Source organism: Ascaphus truei, chromosome 1 (assembly GCF_040206685.1).
Source record: "Ascaphus truei isolate aAscTru1 chromosome 1, aAscTru1.hap1, whole genome shotgun sequence".
Taxonomy (NCBI): Eukaryota; Metazoa; Chordata; class Amphibia; order Anura; family Ascaphidae; genus Ascaphus; species Ascaphus truei.
The window spans coordinates 505,917,318-505,940,070 of NC_134483.1; the positions used below are offsets into that span (position 1 = coordinate 505,917,318).

The 22,753-nt window shown below is 40.4% G+C and overlaps 1 protein-coding gene across 2 annotated transcripts in view; it reads left to right on the forward strand.

Moving 5' to 3' along the window:
* Positions 1–22,753, forward strand: part of SORCS2 (sortilin related VPS10 domain containing receptor 2) — a 639,263-nt gene that overhangs the window by 551,304 nt on the left and 65,206 nt on the right. For both annotated transcript variants that reach the window (XM_075569815.1, XM_075569821.1), the window contains exons 11-14: positions 213–289; positions 8,039–8,130; positions 15,475–15,582; positions 21,733–21,853. In XM_075569815.1, the coding sequence (XP_075425930.1) occupies positions 213–289; positions 8,039–8,130; positions 15,475–15,582; positions 21,733–21,853 (398 nt within the window). The remainder of the gene's footprint in view (positions 1–212; positions 290–8,038; positions 8,131–15,474; positions 15,583–21,732; positions 21,854–22,753) is intronic.

Here is a 22,753-nt window from a genome sequence, read left to right on the forward strand (position 1 = left end):
ATATCTACCAAAATATATGTTTAAATTATTCTCAACAGCTCAGTTATCCCCAATATGGTTAATATACCCATCCATATGCTGGCAAACCACTTTATTTCAGTACCCTAAGAAACGGTAACATACCATAAGTGTCCGTTTAAAGCATTAGAAACAGATTTTGAAATATTATTGGTAATTAATGTTGCATTTCACTTATTTCTTTTTTCATTCAGGCAACCTGGGATCACAGTTAGTGGAGTATAAGGAAGAAATGTATATAACTTCAGACTGTGGAAACACATGGAGACAAGTAAGAAATTGAGTAATTTCCACAGTGTACTCTCATTTTGAGATATACTTTAAATAGTGAAGGGCGGACCAGTCCATATCTGTTTCCTGGAATTTCCTGGGGTTTTTTTTAGACATAATCCGTCTGCAGATTGGATACTATAAAACCCAGCATTGGATACAATCCAGGTGGAATTTGAAGAATCCGCACTCAAATTCCATATTGAATCTGAAATCCGCAGCATGGATTGTTAACAATCTGCACTCTCTCTCTCATATTTGCCCTCAGATTTAATCTCAATGCAGATTTTTTATCAATCCGACCACAGATTATTAATCCGCCACGTGGATTTTCAGTGCTAGAAAAAAAAATCCAAAATTGGCGGATTACCCTTTTTGAGACTATCCTCGTACTAAAGGAAACGTCTAAGCTGAGGCGGATTGAAATCTGCCCCAAACTTTTGCCCATCTCTAACTGTAAGCGAGTTTCCGATAATTGTAATTTTGAATATAGTCTTTTTATATATATATAATATAATTATGGATTCTGGTTTTCGGTTTTAACCAGAAAAATCCTGATAATTCAAAATTATTGAATTTTTTTGGTTGAAATCGATAAAGACCAGAAAATACCGAAATTGAATTCAGCCGCCAATGCTATTCATTGAAGGAGCATCCTCACATGGAGCTCTTCCTGTACCATATGATTATGGCTTGAAAAGAGAAGGCCCTAGCCGAAAGGATTCTACACAAGGTGGGAAAATGGGCAGGAGAGCCTCTATTTTGTGCACTGAAATGCCCCAAGGTATAGACAGTAATTCCAAAGTTGCAATTCTGTATAGACCAGGCTGTACAGCACACCTGTATTCTATCTGAGTATGCCATGTACATTGTAACTTAAATGGTTTAAGCAGTCCTCATGTCCCCTGATGAATGGTCAGTAAGTAATATGGTATTAAAATAACTTTTAATAGTAAACAGAGTAAAATACAGTGGGGATATAGTAACCACAAAGTGGTCCGTAAAATAGCTAATAGCAGTATAGCATAATAGTGATGTTGCACTCCGTCGCAACCAAGGCCACTGAAAGGAAGTCGTTAAGTGACTGCTACTAAACAGAATATGTCTGAAAATACATGCTACTGTATAACAAATACACCGAACAGTACCTTGTCTGAGGCAATTCAAATTAAAATTAGAGCGGCAGCGGGAGGTAAATACCTCCAGAGGTTTGTATATTCAATAGCTGCTTGTCCAGGCCAATATCTGGATTGTACGTACTATCCATAAAGGTACCTACAGTCAAGAGTGGAGTCACATTTAGGTACGTATCAGAGTAACCGTGGTGTGTACAGGCCACTTGGAGGCTTAAATAGAGATGACAGCAACAGTGATGCGTTGGCACTATGTGCAGGTGACGCGTAATATCTTGCAGTGTCTGTCGTGCAAGGCAGATGCCTGCTGCACGCAATGTCCTCCAGTGATTTGTGGAGGGGAATGCTGCCATGATTTAATACCCTCTTTTAGAGTCACCTGTAACGCCATCTATAAAATGTAAATTAATTGCCAACCTGGTTTGATATTAAATCCAAAGTTCCACCACTCCACAGTCCAGCAACAAGAGTGTTCTTTTAATCTTTACACTGCAAGAGGTTCAGCAGCACCACCACCAGACATCCAGCACTTCTGAGCGTTGTGATGAGCAATCACATGATATGACTAGGCTCTAGATGCCGTATATGGAAGTGGAGGGTGCTCCACTTTCGTTATGATTGGCTGGTCAGCCCGATCAGGCCCTAAAAATACAAGAAGTGCCAATGAATACCTGGTACATCATAAGCGCACTGTAAAGGTTAAACACTATTAACTGGAAGCCACTGGAAGACTGGACCTTGGAATAAAATGAAGTCTCTTTTTCCAAGCTTCTATCTTGATATGTTTTGAGAACCCCAGTGTTAGCAGATACCAGTGACGTGTAGTAATACTATTCACTTAGCATAACTTACAGTTCATTTGTTGGAATTTACCATAAACAACTCTGATAATATGTATTCGAGCAGTTTTGTATTGTTTAACATTTGATCAATCATGTGGAGAGGGTTTACGCTGGTATTTTGTAATAAGGTATTAATTAATAAAAATGTAGTTTGCCGTCAGTTTGTCTGTGAATAACACATGGAAGCAATATTTGTTATTTTTAATGTAGGTAATCAATTACCTTTCCTGTGTGTCCCGCTGTTGTGTGAAATGAAGTGCCAGGGCAAAAATACAGATCCTGTGAAGTGCTGTACAGGAAATAGTTTGATACATTACTTTGCATCCAGCTGTTAATATTAATCTTTACCCTCATGCTTGATTTGACTGCACAGCTGAACCAACTATTCATTAATTTTATACTTGGAACAATGATTCTTGAAAGATTCAACAGCTAAGAATCTGCTGCTATTGTATTTTTAGTGAGGTTTGACTTTGGTAAAACATGTTATTTCTAACATTTCAGAGATAACTTTCACATACTATGATTTTAAAGTACCAATTTGTCCAAAAAATTGTTTTAACTGTAACCCGTGTTCCCCCACCCTAAGGGAGAATCACTGCTGTTACCTGGTGATGGGGCTACCTGTATGGGGAAAATACACTAAAAACATACGCTTAGTGGGGGGTACTTAGCTGCCGGTGCGCTGTGTCCAGGGAAATCCAAGGATCCCAGAAGTATTCAGTGAGCAAACAGGAGGCAAGCACACGGACTTAATCAAAATCTTTAATGTGCCACACATATGGCTCACAGGAGGTTCTGAGCATCCGCCAGTCTGGTTGGGGATATTCAGGACAGGCTTTAGGGATCTTCACAGCTTTTCGCTTGGTGTTACAGCGCCTCCATTCCCACAGGGCTTGAGTACCCAAAGGTCTATCCTTGACTCCCATACTCCCTGGTGGAATATGGGGTAGCTGATCCCACTCCCATGGGGGAGGGGAAGGAAGGTGAACCAGAGCCCTGGCTCCACACTTCCAACAACTGCCTAAATGTGGATCTGCAGCCCCTTTTATACCCAGGGGAGGGTCCTAGGTCTGAGCCCCTGATAGGGCAGCACACAGGCCTGAGGCCCACACCCCCTGTCACTCAAGGGAGTTGTTGACTGCAGTGAAACCCAGTTTAACCCTAACACTGCCTGCACTGGTACCAGGCATTATGTGTTAGGCAGGGCAGATTAGTAGCCAATGTGATACATGGCTAAATAACCAAACAAATTAAAAAGTAATCAGTTCCCCTAATCAGTTTGAATATACAATGTTTTAATTGTCCAAGTCTACAATTAAAGCACCGTTGGTGGTTATTGCAAAATTATTCATATGTTTCTTATAATGTAGGTATTAATTAGATTTTCCTTGCAATTTAGTGTCCCAATCAACACTATCACAGTTGTATGTGATTTGAATAGTATTACCAAGAGTTGTTTTGTTTAACTAGACATATAAATGTAGATAAAGGTTATTACTCCAGCCAACGTGGAACAACGGTGTCAAAGGGAGAGAACAGTATAACTCTGATTATGTAAATATACTGTTTCTACAAATCTACGAGACACACTTAACTTGCTGTGGTATTGGTGTCTTAATACAGACGGCTGTTAGGAGACTGCTCTTTCTGTATGATCAGCTGATATATACACACTTGTGCTGCATCTTAATTAGGAAATAGAGAAAATCCTTTTTAATTAATTATTCATTATCTATTGGGAACTTATAATTTTACTGTGATTACATCATTATTTTATGCATCAATTGTGTAGCGTGTTAGCTGTGAAAGGTTGAGTCCCAGCCTTTTAATTTAAAGAAGCAGCATCAGACCCTGGGAAGAATGAAAGAGGCTTTTGCTGTTCTCTGAACCTTCTTTTTATTAGGGATTCCACATTCAGGTGTACAACAACAACCAGTTCTCCCAGCGTGATGTCTCCAGCCACAGAATAGCCAGCAATATCTGCATTAGAAAGTTTACATCCTTTCATTGAAGTTCCACAGACATCCTCATATCACATAGCAGCAATAAGGAGTGCAGAAAGAGACATCCTCATATCACATAGCAGCAATAAGGCGTGCAGAAAGAGACATCCTCATATCACATAGCAGCAATAGGGAGTGCAGAAGGGGGCCTAGGGAAAGAAACCTCTCCCTTTTATTACTGGTTAATTAGGACAAAACCAAATGAAATATACCACACAAGGGAGTTGTCTCCCAAAACTTACACAATTAGCAAACATAATACACTTCACACAACATACAATTTTCTATAGCAAGCCCCCAAAACAGTACCTTTTACAAACATCCTATGCATGTCTTTACTCTGCAAAATAAATGACATTCAGTATCACTTACTTTAATTCCCCCCCCCCCCCCCATACCATGGTATAATCTACCCTGGATGGTATGCAGGAAGAAAATGCCCTTTTCCTTTATAACAGAGACTGCCCCATGGCTGTGCAACATCAAACTGTGTTTAACATTAACCATACCTGCATTATACTGACTGACCTCAGGACACCACATCAAAGGTTAGTAAAGTTTCAGAAAAAGGAAACAAAAAAAAAATGATCACTGGGCCCAGCAAAAAGCAAAACAGAAAAAGAAAGGTGGTGCACTTGATGCCAGAAAGCAAACATGCATTTATCTTACACAATAGTACAAGAAGCCCTGTCACATTAGCGCTTTCTTTTCCTTTTCCATAAAGCAGTGACTATTGCGTGCATTAAGGAGATGGTAACGCATCGCATCGTGTCAATGGGACTAATAATCTGGCCACATTTGTAAACATTTTACTCCTCACTGCCTAGTTATAAAAATAAATCCACAAACTTTCCCTCTGTGTTACTTGTCTGTTCTGTAAGCGAATGATTTTGCATTTCTTTACTAAGTTTACTCTTTGACATCTTCCATGAATGTAAAACACTACAAATTACAATCTAGAACACGGGGCAGATTTAGAATTGACCGACGACTGATGTCATAGCACAAATGGACAGTTGTCGGCTCGTAAAAATATGCGCCAATTTAGGGTTGGCCAAAAGTAGACGCAACGGACAGTTTGTGTGAGGGTCGTCAGGCAGAGTGGAGGCTTGTCTACTCCTCATTTATTTAAATGGGCTCAGCATGGACGTACACATGTTAAATAGATCCTGTCTTGCATTAGTATCCAATTTAGAGTTGGGTTATCTCCTGTTATAAATTATGCACCTATAAGGACTGGTGCTAATCAGACTACACTGTAAGAACCAGCATTTGCAACATACATTTTTATTATGAATGTATTATTTACTCAAATATTGCTCTCTGCTAAATTGGAGTTTTCTCTCTCTGCCTGCTGGCAGCTTGTTGCTCAGTCGTGCTGCTTCTGCTAGGCTCAGTTGTTGCAGTCTAAGGTCAGTCCTCCAAAGTAAACTTTTTTAAGGGCATGTGCTGATGCAATTAAGTGCAAACTTTACGCAGATGTAATTATTCACCGATGAGTGGTTGAGGAAAATTTATTCTTAGCCAATAACACTAATTGAAGACCTCATTAACATTTTTTAAGACTATCTGGTAATGACTCCCCAGTGCTTAACTCTACGAGGTACATGCATCAAGTGTTGGTACGGGTTACGGCAGCCGTTCCGGCCTTAACCAAATTCAAGTCAATGGAAGTTAACGCTGGAACGGGTGCAATAGCACGTACTGATACTTGATGCATGTGCCCCTAAATTGGATTATAACTTGAGAAATAGCGACGGCGCATCGCTTAACTTTTAATGCCACCATTATTTTTGCCAACACGTCTGAACTCTAAATCAGCTCTATTGTATATAATCAAGTACTTTTGCAATGTATTTCACACAAGAAAAACTGTTAGATGTAATAATGTCTGATCATGGTGAAATAATCTAATAGTACTTTGAGCTTTGAGAATATACTTGATGGTACTGTATTAATTGCTGCAAAAGTTGATGGATCATGTTCGGCAGTTGATGTATAAGTATAGAGTTGATGCCAGCTTGCTATGAGGAATCATTTTTGCCACAAGAATATTTCTCTTGGCAGTAAATGCTGAAAAACAAGATTTAAGAACTGGTCAAACAACTTGGTGCAGATTCAATTGATTGTTATCACCATTCAAAGTACGAATCTGTCATCCTTTCCATCAAGCAAGCCGCTGTTTGAGAATTGTTTTGAGTAATGTCAAACATGCTTCAAAAAAGAAAGGCATACCAAATACTAGCCGAAAAGTAAATAAATTAAACAGACATATGAATGGAAAATATTCACCCTTAATATCACTTTTCACAATTACAATATCTAATCAAATGACTTGACATTTTCTGTAAACCTAAAGGTCACAAATAACTACAGTAGTAATAATTTCACAAATGAAGCCTCCAATGAGATATCATTGTGACGGTAGAGGCAGCCTGGAATGCATATTAAAGGTTAAGCCCACAACCGTCAAAATGGCGACTGAAGTACCAGTCAAGTTGACCATCTTAGCCAAAATGGCTGCCTAGTACATTGTTTTGTTTATTAGCTTTTATTTCCCCCATGTAAGACAGTTTATTCCCCATGTATATTTGACTTTGTGTATTTTGGTAGACTTGTGTGGTGGGCATGCAAGGCCTCTGCAAGGCCAGCACACAATTAATACCTGGGTTATCCTTTGTTTAGGTCTAGGTGCTGTGCTTGGGAACACTGGCAAAGTGGGGGATGGTGTGGACTCATGATGGGGGAACACGTACTCCAAGAGCGGAAATATTGTTTGTTCCCAACAGTGAGGCTTCTGTCTCTGCAGGAGGTATCAAGCTGAAACTGGGAACCGTGGCCAGGATCCTAGCCCTGTTGGCACGATTCCTATTGGTCAGTTTCAATTTCCCACTCTCCTTAAGCCCACCGCTGTGGGCTGTCTGAAAGCCTGTGACCACCCTCGGCTCTGATTGGTCCATCTTGGATGAGCCATAAGCCTCTGATTGGCTTAGCTCCCAATTTTCCATGTTTTCAGATGGAGTCTGGGAAAGTATTTAGGCCGATGGCAATCAAAGCTCCACAGTTTTTTGTGGTTAGTCTCGGTTCTAGAGGCTAACTGGAAATATGAACAGAGAACCACAATGGTATCATTCCAAGTCACTATGATATTCTGAGGCAGAAGGATCATGGAAGACATCCTGAGTAAGCTTACTTTGTCAGTGCCCAGAACCTAGTGAGCTTGGAGTCACCTGTAACCCCCGTTTTGATTAGTTGTGACTGTATTTATGTTTTGTGTTTCTCCAGTTGTCTCCGGCCAAAATAAAACTTGTTTATTTAACTCCTTCGTTCTGTTTGGCACTTCCATCCCGTGTAATAAGGTGGTCTCCCGTGACAAGTATAATGCAATTCTTATGGGCCTCAGAAGAGGTCGCTGTCGCTGGTACAGAAGACAGAAAGAAGTTTTAATAAACAAAATAAAAGTAAGTTACAAGTGATGGCTTTAATTGCCAACTGATGCTTAAAAAACATCAGTTAACCATTAAATGTGTCACTTCTACCTTACGTTTGTTCTCTTTTTTATTACAAAGGCTTTTTTTTCTGTTTATAGGACCCAGTTATTAACCATATGTGGATGTTTTCCAACACATATAAAAAACAGGATAACATTGGGGTGGCACAAATTAAATAGATATTTTATGATAGGCTCTACTTAAGTATAACAACCCATTCAGCTGTAAAGATGATATACTGAATATAATTTGGGCATATGTTTGTATATTTTGTACAGGTCTTTGAAGAAGAACATCATATCTTGTATTTGGACCATGGTGGCGTTATTGTGGCCATTAAAGACACGTCTATTCCTCTGAAAATACTCAAGTAATATTTTCTTAATTCTATATTGGGCCGAATTCAGCTTAGTATTGTATGTTGCACTGTGTATTACCTATAATATTAATTTGTTTTACCATGGTGTATTAAAAGAGCCGAGCAAACTCAAACACTATGCAGCATTAGTGAAATATTGTTCAGTCCATTGTTTAGTTTAATACATGTTTCTGTTGTTGCTGTGTCAGAGAATGTAACACCAGCTAAACCTCTGAGGATGTTTCCACATAAAAAGATAGGGCAAATAATGCCAAGAAATGCAGAAGGTGACAAATCTAATAACTATATAGTATGTGTCGCAAATGATTCTTCCATTATGTCTGCCAAATTTTTTGCATACCAATTGTACGCATGCAGTATAGCAACTTCTAAAATGGCTTGTTGGTGATATTTATTGAATGTGCTAAGCCTTAAGGTCTTCCATATAGTTCATTTACTTATGGGTTGTACTCATTTTAAAGGTTGTCAGTAAATGTATCTCTGGTGTAGTATTCAAGGTAAACAGTGGGGTACTTGACACCATTAAATATTTACAATGCGCTTATGCATTCTACGTCTTTGAGAGAGAAATGAGCCATGTGTTCCACGAATAACCTTAAATACTACTACACACTACACCAGTGGTTTCCAGACTTTTTTTGGTTAAGGAACCCTAAGGGAAATTCTGAGGAACTCCCAACCCTCTCTAATAGCGCGTCTTAATCAGATGTATTGTATATTCTTTTGTATTTGATACCATTTTCAAATGCCCTGTACATTGCAGGGAACCCTTTAGGGATGCCTGGCGAACCCAAGGGTTCCTAGCAACCCGAGTTGAAAAACACTGCACTACACAGGTTTCTAGGAAGTTCTGGGTGACCAATTCCCTTAAAGTAAAACTTGATTTCTGAAAATAAGTTAAACTCCTAGAATGTTGCCATTCTGCTTTATTATATCCCGTGTAATAAACATGAGTATGTAGAATTGTAACTTCAATTTTATTGATGGTTCTAGTTTTTTACAACTTAACTTCTGCATTGAAAGCCCCCGACAATCACACGTAAGTAATGAGACGTGTGCCATAGAATAATGTATGTCCCAGTAACAAATGTAGGACAATGAGCCTAGAGTATTTCATCTGTATTTACCCAAGCCAAGGTAAAAAGGAGAAGAAACAGGCATGAAGGTCTTTTTAGATATGTTAAACACAATTCATTTTTAATTTTGATTCTACCCTCAACCCCCAAAATATTGCAATTGAAAAGCACAATTCTATATTTACCATAAAGAAGCATTAAAACTGAATGTGACTCAGTGGGTGCACTTAAGAGATGGTTTAGAGCAAAAGTAGTACCCACAGTGGGTTGGTGGAGAGTGGAGTCCCTTATATATGTATAGCAATATAGGTGACCTTATCACATCTCTAGGATTCAAATATCGCCTGTATGCTGATGACACACACATTTACCTTTTTACCCCTGATCTTACACGTACCGTACAGACCAAAGTCTCAGAATGTATTTTTGCTATATCAACCTGGATGGCCTAGGGCTCACACTTGACTCCCCCTCACATTCACACTGTACAAATGTGGTCACCTGTGCTTTCCGGCTAGCCCAGGAATTAGTCTGGCTGAAGAAATATCACAGAAATGTTGTAGGGTTTCTGTGAGTTAGCCACAGATTTTCCTAAGGTTAGCCGGAGAGCACAGGCGACCACATCTGTAGCTTAAACTTGTCATTTTTACCTCCATAACACTGCATCGATATGCCCTTTTCTCTGTCCCTCTACTGCTAAAACTCTAATGCAGACCCTCATTCTCTCCCATCTCAACTATTGGAACCTTTTACTGTCCGGACTTCCTGCCTCTCACCTGTCTCCCCTACAATTTATCCTTCACACTGCAGCTAGAATCATTTTACTCTGTCCTAAATCTGTCTTAGCGTCTCTCCTGCTGAAATCCCTCTCCGGGCTTCCTATCAAATCCCGTATTACTTACAAAATTCACCTCCTCTCTTTTAAGGCTTTACACTCTTCTGCTCCTCCTTACATCTCAGCCCTAGTTCCTCGCTATACACCTGCCCGACAATTTGGTTCTCCGCAAGGATTCTTCAATCTACCCCTTTTGTATGTACAGCCCTCGCCCGCCTAAAACCTCTTTCACTCACTGTCCCACATCTCTGGAATGCCCATATCCAACTGGCACCTTATATCTCCACCTTTTAGACCTATCTAAAAACACACCTCTTTAATGAAGCGTATGGGTAGCTCTGCTGGCTGATACTAATAATAATAATAATAGCATGTTCTTGTATAGCGCTGCTAGTTTTACGCAGCGCTTTACAGAAACATTTTGCAGACACAAGTCCTTGCCCCATGGAGCTTACAATCTATGTTTTTGGTGCGTGAGGCACAGGGAGATAAAGTGACTTGCCCAAGGTCACAAGGAGCCGACACCAGGAATTAAACTAGGCTCCCCTGCTTCAAACCCTCAGTGCCAGTCAGTGTCTTTACTCACTGAGCCATTCCCTCTCTATACATCTCATGTGCACTGACCTTGACCCCTTGCAGATACACTTCCCAGAACAGCCTCCTACTGTCTCTGTAAGTTCTCCCTAATTACCACTTAAATTGTAAGCTCTTCAGGGCAGGAACTACCTTTTCCATTGTTACTTTCATGTCTGAAGAGCATATTCCCACTATGTGTTATATTATTATGTCACGTGTATTACTGCTGTGAAACGCTATTGTAGGTACATAAATGGTGCTATATAAATAAATATATACAATCACTTTGACATTTCAGTGGTTGTGCACTGAGTAAGGAAAAGGACACATAGCATAAGTAGTACTATGGGAAAATAAGTCCCCTATATGCACGTCACTGGTACATGTGTGCACCAGTCATGTGCCATATGTCCCTTCACGTGCACCAACTTAATCATTATACACTGGCGACACACTTTATTCGAGCTTGGCTAGTCCCACGAATTCGGGTATACCCGGGTGTATTGAGGTTTGTGACTGTTTTCTGCCCGAGTGCATTGAGGTATTTTCCATGCAGGGATTTAAGCATTTTATTCCCGCTGGCTGCAATACTGCACAGTATATATATATATACTGCATTACAATTCATGAATTTATGCCATCTGGTAGACACGCGAAGCATTGCAGCCTATTAAATCCTTATCATTATCATTTAACAGATTAGCCGCCCGTCAGCCAGGCATGAACCCAGGCTGGGAAGGCAAACGCAACGGGGCTTGTCAGAGGTGAGGAGCGGCGCATTCCAGGTATCTGCCAGGTACATACTGGGTATTTGCTCGAATAAAGTGTGTCGGTGCAGTAGTCTCCAGTGCAATATTGCACATTTTAGCATTTGCAAACACCATTCATTTGGTACACAGTACAATATACATTATTTACAAGCAAGCCCCAGTCCTGCATCATTTAAAACATGTGATGTAAGGAATTGTTATCATATATAAAAGCTACAATCCCTTCAGCACAAGGGACGTATTTTGATCTGTTTTCCCTTGAACTGGGGAGTCCCCCTAGGTGCCCCCCATTAAGATAACTTTCAGCTACAATAGTCTGCACTTTGTGGGAATGAGAAAGGAAACCCATGAAGGGAGCGTAGCGACGTATGACTTCCTCATCCATTAGACATCAGTGCCATCACCTATTTCTTTACCTTCCATAAGTGCCAAGGAAAATAACGCTTGATCCGAGTGCTCTTGATTTACGACAGCGATGTCGTAGGTTTGAAAAATAATGTGGGTGTATTACTGCCTTAAGGGTTTTATTTACAAGTAGGTAGTAACTGTACCACTTATGGTAATCCCATGTCCTTCAGTTTGCATCTATTACAGCTTTATTAATAAGACCTTCTATATACAGTAGTTCTGTAATATGCATAACCATGTAAAATAGAATAATCCTGTACATTTTTGTCATATTTAACTTTTACAGGTTTTTTTTTCTTGCATGACCTTCTATCTCTTTTTAAAATTTTGAATCCAGAAGAGAATAAAAAAAATATAAGAAGAATTCTGCATTTTATACAACACAAAGATAGCTGGTGCAAATCATCATTTTCACAACCTGTTTCATAGCAATTTTCGTGATAATAGGATGTTGTTTATATCTAGTTGATCTAAATTGTAGCAACATTGAGTTATTTGTTTTCTTTATCTTTTCTGTCTAAAGACTTCAGGGGGTCTCTACTGCAGAACACATCATACACGGATGTATAGAATTAGGTTTGGTACAAATACCAAGGATGCTGCAGTTAGCAGATTTATGAAATAAATCAGAATGACTGAAGCACACACCTCGCATTACATTTTCTTGCAAAACATTTTTCGTTTGTATTTGGCGTCAGAAAAACAAAGTATAGATTGATACAGAGAGATGTACAGTATCTGGTATTTAAATGTTTAAAATCATGATGGAGTAAATCAATAGCCTTGTCAGTCCCAGAGTGCAGGACCTAAGTGTTTTAAACACATGATAAGCCTTTTCCCCTTTGATCAATCTTTGCTGGTTGACAGTGACCTTCCGTCTCTTTTTCTCCATTCACCAAAGATGACATAAATCTTTCTAGCATTTCTGTTTGAGAGGAAGCGTTGACTCCTCTTACCCTACTCTGTACATATAAATGATCATGTGTAATGTATGTATATTCCGATCCGCACAACAACCTCATCATGCATGTGTAGCCCCAGAATATCAACCTATGCCAAGCCCCCGAATATCAACCGTTGCCAAGTTGGAGACGCTGAGTCTGTGTGGCCCTCATCTGACATGCTTTAAAAAGCAATAGGAAAGACTGCTTTCCAGTAGGTGTTATAAGACATACATTACTATCACCTAACACTGCACTCCAGCCATGTTCAGTATACTGAATAATCTCTATTATACCATTCCATTTTCTTAATGTGTATTTTACATTTTAAGAGAGTATGCAGCTTAACAGATATTTTAACACTTCTTATTGGAACAACATACAAAATATACATGGACGTTATTTTACATGAGTATCTTACCCTAGCTTACCAGAGTAATGTTCTTGTTGATGCTAAACCCTAAAGTAATGTTGAAAGTCTTTTTTTTCTTCTTGTTTTTAATATTTAAAAAAAGTTCTTGAATGGGTCAATCCCCTCCAGAACGTATTTTTGTTTTTTTTCCTTTAACATATCAGGGTGTACCATGGTGTTCAGAGCCCTCTGTTTCCTGGTAGAATAAACTGTGCCTTTTTGCCAGCTACTGGCAAAAAGAAAATACAAATATGGCTGCCGTGGTGACCAGTGGGAAGTCACCACATCATCTCTTGGGTCTATTGGCCAAAACAAAGGCTGACCGCAGCGCCCATACTGATCTTCTTTGGCAAGTATACCTGCCTGGGAGATTTAAATAGAGATTTACAGCAACTGGGCACCCCCAAAGCAAAGGGCATTGAGGTTGAGCTCAGAAGGACCTCTGAATTGAACATGATATACACTGTATATATATATCAAACTGCTTTTTCTTTTTTAAGTTTACAAATATATGCACAAAAACTTACCAAAGGGGAAGCACAACACAATTATTGTACCTGGTTCCTGATAGATGTATTCCCTTTGATATCTTGCTGTGTGGCCTTCCTGTTTGTAAACTCATTTAAAGAAAATACACAACCCAACCCTAGCTGTTTACTTGTTTTTAATGTAATATTACAACGTTGGATATGGCACCTTTTCATGTTATAAACAGTATAATACTTGGCAAGGCTTCAGTACAGAGGGTGGTCCTTATGTACAGCAAGTCATTCTGGACATATGCAGACGAGACCACGACTATTCTAAAGCTTGCCTTAAACTAGCCCGGTTACATTCTGGGTATGTGCTGGGTGTAACCTGGCTAGTTTAAGGCAAGTTTAAGGTATTTCTGCATTGACCAATGACCCATAGGATTAACACAGCAGGGGTCCCTGGCAGTCCCATTCACTGCCAGGGACCCCCGCTGTTAATCTGATCGGCCATTAATCAGTGCAGAAATGCTAGGTCTAGTTTAAGGCAAGTTTAAGGCATGTACCCAACATGTACCTGGGTGTACCTGTGTCTTTTTGGTGATTGCCACTGGTTTGTGTTAGAATAGTCACAGTCTCTGCTGTATGTATGTGATCCATATACCCATGGAGAGTACAGCACCACCTTTGTTTTTATCCAACAAAATATCACAGAAAAGGGGTTACGGCCACATTTTACTATCAACAATATCTGTCAGTGACCAATATGTTCTGATACACTCAATAGGATTAATAAAGCTTGACAGTAAGTAATTCAAGTGAATGGAAGTTACTGACTCGTTACCTGGGCGTTACTATGCACCATGTTGAATAGACACAATTAAGAACATAGGAATAACCAATACTGGGTCAGACTAGTGCTCCCTCTTGCCCAGAATCCTTTCTTCCAGATAGTAGCATCTCCCAGAAACTTCCAGTAAAAAATGTCATGTGACAGAAAGAGCTTTAGTGATTTCGTCAGCAGCTGTCAGCCAAAGCTTGTTGTCCCCGTGTATCGCGGAGGAAAGGCTGAAGACAATTCCTTTTTCTGCCCTTGATCCACAAAAATCGAATAAGCTATCCATGAATATTAGATCATCACCTGATGATTTTAAAGACACATGAATATCAATGGGATTATTTGAATCGTTTTGTACTCTACTGTATTTGGCAGCACATTTCTGTCACTGCACAGGCATCTCACCTCTGCTCAGCCCAAATGCCAATCGCAAACATGAGGCATGACACTAGTATAATGCACTGATTTCAATAGGCAGTCCAAGTGGCACTTTAAATACATCTTTTTTTTAGTTTGTTTTAATATATGCAGCCTTTCATTACCTTTTTATTGAAAACTAATTACCTAAGTTGCTGATAGATTAATTCTCCCGTGATCGATCAGCAAAGATCAATCAATCCTTCAGTCAGCGTAACTCAGCAGCACAATGTATTCTTATATTAGTAAGTAATATTATCTATTGTTACAGTTTGCAGCTCAAACTGCTGGGAACATTGGTAACAAATTATCACAAACGGGAAAGCCTGCTATAGAAATCAAAGGATGCTCACTATATTAAAAAAGAAACTCATTAAAAATGACATTGAGTTGAATTGAAAAAAAAAAAAGTATTATATACATAATACTACAGAACTGATCTATTTAAAAAAAACATGTAGGATATTGCATGAATTGCTCCTTTCAGGTGTCTGTCAATCATAAGTGGTAAAACTGATATGGATATAATGATCTTTTAATAGTTAGTTTCTTGCAAATAGTACACCCCTGAATTAGGCTCTTCTCTCATCAGATTCAGCGTAGACGAAGGCCAGACATGGAGCACACACAACTTCACCAGTACTTCTGTGTTCGTGGACGGACTGCTCAGTGAGCCAGGAGATGAGACTTTGGTCATGACGTAAGTTGCTGTCTAGTCGCATTCATACAAGCTTTTGTTAACTTGATTCTTTTCAGGCAGACAATATTTAATGACGTCGGTACAGGACAACAAGTAAACTTTTAAGGATATCCCTGCCTCAGCACAGGTGGCTCAATCGGTGGCTCGGTCAACTGATTGAGCCACCTGTGCTGGACTACGGATATCCTTCAAAACTGCCCTATTGGTGTCTTTGAGGGCTGGAGTTAGCCACTCCTGCTCTAGTATTATACTTGGCTGGTGTGATGACATTAAAACCACAATCTAATCTAATGGAAACTACAGAGATCTGTGCTGTAGAGTACTACTGTATCTCCATACTGTCAGTAGTGACTATGGTTTTCTGATGGTTGCATGGTCATTTTATTTTGAACACTACTAGAGTATCCATATATCTGTAGCCATGCTGTAAAATGGCTGCAGTCATCTCTCCTGCTGACAGTAAGGCCTGGTAAGTTATGGGCATGCCAGCAGTAATCATGGAGGTTTGCCCTCACACCCTGGTGAGGTGCCCTATGTATGGATAGGAGTGGTCACAGGCTCTGACTCCACGGTTAGTGATGTCAGAGTTGTGTCAGCCCCAGAGGATACATAAGGCATAGCACTGATCAAAAGTTAGCGAGTTGGAAGTGGAGAGTAAGAGTGTGTGTGCTGAGTTATGGAGGAGGAGTTAAGAAGCTGTTAGAAGGACAGTGTTTGGAACTGTGACCAGGGACCTGGTCACAGGGAGATATCCCTGCGGGGATAGGGAATCCCTACATTAGGAGGACTATACCTTTCAAAGGGAAGTACGGTGAACAATGGAGGGCTAAATTCACCCATTGTGGAGGGCAGCTGGCCCACCGTGCAAATAAAGATGTTCCTGTTGAAATATACTCTCGTGTGTAAGTGTGGAGTGATTGCACAGAGAGAAGCACCACAGAGGAGTTCCTCACCAGGACCATCCACAAGCTCAAGCTGTGATCCTGATGAGGTGGAGGCGCTGCACTGGATATAGGTAGGACTCAAGCACACTACCTCAGCTGCCTGTCTGGGTTGGCAATCCCCAACACAACATCATGCGGGAGACTCAGGAGTCCTGTTGCCAACAGGTCCACCACCAGACATCACACTGTAATGGGGACTGGTTGGACCACAGGGGCCAATATGAGATTGGGTGGGTCAGGCTAGTCCAAAAAACCCGTTACATATCATAATAAGAAACAGGGATCTGAAGCTCACATAAGGAAAATACTATAAGCTTAAAGTGCACGCAAGTTAGCAATTATTCCCCTGATATTGATGTATTCATTAAGACCATGGATACTATCTTCACTTGTAATTACAACATATTTCATATGTTATTTTAAACATTTTTATATTATTTGGGCTGTTATACTTATTATTGTATGTTTTTGCTCTGGAAACTGGATTGCATGGCCACTTTGGCTACTGAGGCATTAATATATTGATTATTACTGTTATCACTGTTATTTGGCTATTGTTATCATCTATTCGTATACTACATTATATTACTTGCTTGAAGTAGGTAATACAAAATATATAAAATTCGATATATTGATTTCAATATCTCTGGTTATTCAAATTTAGGAAATAATACAGTACCAACGAAAACTTATCAAAGTTTAATGAACGGACCCCTGTGTTATCAATTTTGATAAGCTAAATTTGGTAATAGCCATTTGATACCCATTTGGTAATAGCTAGAGACTATGCTGTGAATCTGGGAGTGGAAAGAGAGATGATAAGACGGTTCTCATTCAATGGAAGGAAAGAGATTGCATAGATCAGCTTTCTATCAAAGAGGCAGTCCATGCCATTTTCTTTTTTTTTTTTCCTTCCCATTTTTTAATACGGATTTGAAGCAGGGGGTCTCCGGAGCTGAACCCCATTAATTTCAGCATTGGGGTCCCCCTGCTTTCAGAGGTACTTACCTCCGTAGGGGGTGCCAGTAGCCACTCTAGGGTTCACTGTATGTCTGCTTTTCAAAGCTTCCTCGCCCTGCGGGCCATTTGGAAGCTGTGACATCATCAGGCTCGCCTTCCTATTGGTCCATGTGAGGAGGAAGCTGAAAACTGCAAGAGGTACCAGCACCCCCTACAGGAGGTGTGTATCTCTAGAAGTAGGGGTTCACCTGAGATGAAATTAATGGGGTTCAGCTCTGGAGACACCCTGCTTTAATCCTGAATTAAAAAAAAAAAAACGATGAAAAAAAACTATTAAAAACACAGCATGAACCCAATGCCGGGAATACTGTAAAGACAATGGGATAAGTAGAAATGAATCTTCAGGGCTATTTATCAGGGAGTCTAGCCAAAGAAAATATAGTTTACAAGGTTTTTGGTGGCTTGCCAGAGGTGATAACAAATAGGCAGAGCAAAAATTACAAATATGTTCATTATAAAAGAGCATATTGAACAAATCAAAAATGTACTGGGCTGTGCAAGCTGGAACCATGAACTTACACATGTGACACTCTCTCTCTAGACTTCAAACTGTTTGCACTCAGGATAAATTAAAATGTTCATTTTAAAAACATACTTTCAAAGCTCCCGTGTTCCTTCCTGTTGAAGTAATCTTGGCATAGAAAGATTGTCCTTGGGCATGACGACCTTCAAGGAGGGGTCTTTACATGTTAGCTATCCAGCATTCAATTGCACCTTTCCATTTTATTTTATAATTTAAAACAGGGTTTCGTCTCTAAATCTGTGCTGCACAGTATTGAAAAATACTTAACACGCAGTGTGGGATAATTCCATTGTGTCGTTTTTATCACAAGACACGTTTGTAGTGCAATCTTTGGTGGCTTATCGTAGCCACAGTCTTTTGAGATGTCTTCGAAGCCAAGGTAACTGATCTATAATCGCTCTACAATATCTGCCTCATGTACTTATTTATTTTCATCCTGGGGCTTTGCTATTGGGCTTCCAGAAAGTGACACAGGAGACTTTTATTTTGTTTGAAATGTTAACATGTAAGAAACGTGTTAACTGAGATAGGCATATTATTCGGAGAAGGTTATGCCTTCTTACACAGCACATACTTTTGACTTAGGTAAATGGGAGAAAAATGCCATCCACAGACCGTGGCACATTCTATTATAATGTATGCATCTAATAACAAATCCCTTTCTCTGCCACTGACTCCCAATAACCACTCCCGAAATAGTTAATTGAGACAAGCTAATTAAAATTGGAGACATCTTCAAAATGTTGGTTGTCATATTGTCAGTTTAACTGCAAAAATGCAGTTTAGCTGGATATATAATATTTATACTACAAATACATTATAAAACGTCTATAACATGATTCATAAAGACACGAGGCACACTTACTGTAGTAAGTTTATTGGAGATGAAAGGAAAATAAAACCATTCACCTAAGTAACAGATTTTGTTAACCTTTTCATTTATGTTTTAAAAAGTGTCCTACATTTTCAAAGGTTATACCGAATCTAAAAGGTACCATTTGATGTGCTGAAGAAGATAAGACTAAGCAAGTAGAAAATTATGGCAGATTTGATTAAATAAAGCATTTTGAATGTTGCTTTGAGCTATTAGTGTTCTAGTATGATGGCAATTATGTCACAATATAACTGAGATCCATGGTGTGATAAACATATGGAGGAAAGTTTTTACAATTGAAAACAGCAAGTGCAAGGGAAACACCCGTTGCTAATGTAGCACGATTTACGTATTGAAGATTACTAATGTGTGCATACAAATACGCTCAAAGCTCCAAATTGTATCTGAAGTGATTAGTAAAATAAACACCAGTTCTTCCTATTATTTGATATAGAATTTTTTCTAGAATACTTATTGGGCAAGAGAAACAAGGCTTGTATGAGAGCACCACATAGTGGTGACAAAGGAAGTTCTGTAAATATAGATATAGAAAGGATGCTTTCTTCTAAGCAAGGAAATGCATTAAGTTGGATTTAAACATTGGTTTGAATCAGCTGTCTCTGCCTCTGCTCAGTATCTTGTACTATTGAGAAGCTAAGTATCACTCCGCAGACGTAATCCAGCTGCTTTCTTTTTTTTCCAACACTTGTGGCGTGGTTCACTGTTCTAAATACTCTACAGAAACTCTTGCCTATATAAGTTTGTAATACAATGTTCAGCAAATAAAAAGCCACGCACTGCAAGGACCCCTGTGTACCTGTGCACATAGACTGTGCAAGTTGGGTGCACCCCAAGGCATCACCGGGGAGCATGTACCCTTCATCATACTTGTGAACATGGGCCAGGGCCTTCACAACATTCCGTGAGGACTTTTGGGTACCAATACACATAGACTGTGTTTCTGGGATGGGACCTTTCAGGCTCTGGAGAACCCCGTGCACCATGCACGACGTACTGTGCTTCTGGGGGCGTACCATTGTTACCCCACATTTTGTTCTACATGGGATGGGCCTCTCATAACGTACCGTGAGGGCCCCTGACACATCACCGGGGACCCTGTGTACTTGTATTCTAGCTCTATTGCAGTGCTCTGAAAATAGAGTGTGTAGTGAAATCAAGATTGCACTCCCGCCAAAACAGTAGGACCACGTGGGTTACAAGAAGCAAGCAACCCTTTAATGCAAAAAGTTTGTAACAAGTTGCAACCTGTTCGGCGGGAAAGTGTAGCCACGCCTCTTTGTGACTGGCTCATCCGGTGCCTGGTCACTGCTTGGTCCATCCCACCTCAACTTCATGTTCCACCTAGGGGAGGAGTCATGTCTTGTGACCAATCAGGACTTTATCTCAACCTATGGGTGGAGTTGCCACACCCTGTGTAGCTTCACTTCCGCAGAGCTGTTGTCAAGTGAGGAGCTGCTGCTAAGTCCTCAACTTTTCTGCTGGGTCTACCTCATCTACTTTAGCCAACACCATGTCAGAGTTAGATCTTGCGAACTTTTCCTTGCCAGGATGCTTTCTGGTGGCAACCGTTTATGGACGGCAATTTCTACAGTGTGCATGCTCTCACTGCAGACTACCTGGGGGAGAGAGGTCAGCACAACGGCCCGATGCCAACATTTTGGAACGCAATACCTGTGGCCTTCTAATCCCGTGCCCCCTGCAGAGGTGATGCTGCTGAGTGATCAAAATGCTGCGCCTGCTGGTACGGCCCCTGCATACCACACTCCACCGATACTGCTGACTGCCTCTGTACTATCCTGGGAAGTGGCCAGTGGAATTTTGTACCTGGCTGGGCTTCCTATGGGTTTGTGTACCCTAGTATCTGGACACCAAGGTCCCAAAGTTACTGTACCTGAGATGATCCCTGCGGTATCGATGCCAACGGTTCCAGGACTAGAACCAGAGACTGTAAGTCTGGCAGGTGAGTCGACTGCCCCGGGGGTGTTGGGTGTGTCTCCTTTGGTGGTGCTAGAGCAGGCCTGCTCCGTGCCAATTACCGCCAAGGGGTGCCGGACATCCCGACATCGCGGCCCAGAGGATGTGTCCTTACCGACGTCTTCGTCCGATCGAGAAGCTGGTCCAGAGAAGCAGCAGAATCATGAGGTTGTGACATCCGTCTTAAAGGCTGTGGTACTGCCGGAGGTCTGGAAGAGCCCCGCGCCAGAGGAGGACGTCAGCGCAGGCCAAGACATCACTGCTGAGGAAAAGATCCATACCGATGACATCTCCTACCTGCACTTGGGTGAGACAACATCCCTTTTTTCCCCTACAGGAGTCCGCTGCAGCCTTGCTGGAGGAGGGATGCTTTGGCCAAAGGGTTAAACTAAAGTAAGGACTGTCATAGCGGGGACCGCCTTCAGCCTTGCTGAAGCCCCCTATGTCTGGAGATGCTGACACCAAGAAGAAAGAACCAGAGGAATTCCCAAAAGTCTACCTGTCTTCCCCCACACCATCGCGGGTACCTCAGTTCTCCTGTACCTCACAGGTAACCAGTACTACACCTAGCAATAGCCATGCCAAGATATACCAGAGGGGGGGGGGGCAGGACATGTGCTACACAAGAAATGGTAATCAGCGTAGACGGCTTTTTTGCTTCTTTAAACAAACGCAAAACGCCCACCTGTGAGTGTGGTAACTGGAACCCCAATGAAAATTGTTGAAATGCACATTATTATTGGAAATCTGATTACTTTGTAAAAGTGTTCCCTTTTGTTTATATTCCTGCACAGAGTGTTTGGGCACATAAGCTTCCGCTCAGACTGGGAGCTGGTGAAAGTAGATTTTAGACCATTGTTCTCCAGAGAGTGCACTGACGCCGACTATGATTCCTGGAACCTTTCAAATCCGCAGGTACTAACGCCATTAACGCTACAGATATGACAACATTGACAGGGGGGACAGAAAATATTTGGGGGCTGTCATCCCCATTTGGGTTGGGGTTCGGAATGGTCCTTTCTATCATCAGTGGTTGAAATGTAATGATAGTGGTTCGTACTGATAACCATTTATTATTCATAATTAATCATTAGTATTATTAGTATTATTTATAATGTTGTTACATCTTTAGAAAAATTCACTTTTTCTTGATGTTTCTTTTAATATCTGAAAAAGGTTTCTGTGACTTTCCCAAAAGTAAAAAAAATGACAAATATTTTAGAGTTGAATATATTCGCATAAAGATATGTTAAAAAAAAAATTCTAATTAGAAAGAATAAATCCCAGAAAACAGTTCCCTCACAAATCCATAGCTGAAAAGAAAATGGGCCATATTTACTAAGCAATGCTATGCCATGTAAGTATTTATGTATGTGTGTCTTTATTTATATAGTGCCTTTATTGTACGTAGCGCTTCACAGCAGTAATACATATGGCAATCATATACCTAACAAATAATATAAATAACACATAAAGGGGAGAAGTGCTTCGGACGTAAAAGTAACATTTAAGAAAAGTACAGCTCAACCCCCTTATAACGCTGTGCTTGGGATCCCCATTATCACATCGGGATATAAGTGGATCGCGTTAGAAATAATATACAATTGTATGCATTGTACAATCAAGTATTTAAGACACCAATAATCATGTTGTAAAGTATTCATAAATACGAACATTGGGAGCCACGCATGCATCGCGTTATAAGCGGATTTGCGTTGTAACGGATCGCGTTATAACGGGGTTGAGCTGTATTCCCTGCTCCGAAGAGCTTACAATCTAATTGGTTCGTAGGAAGAACATACAGAGACAGTAGGA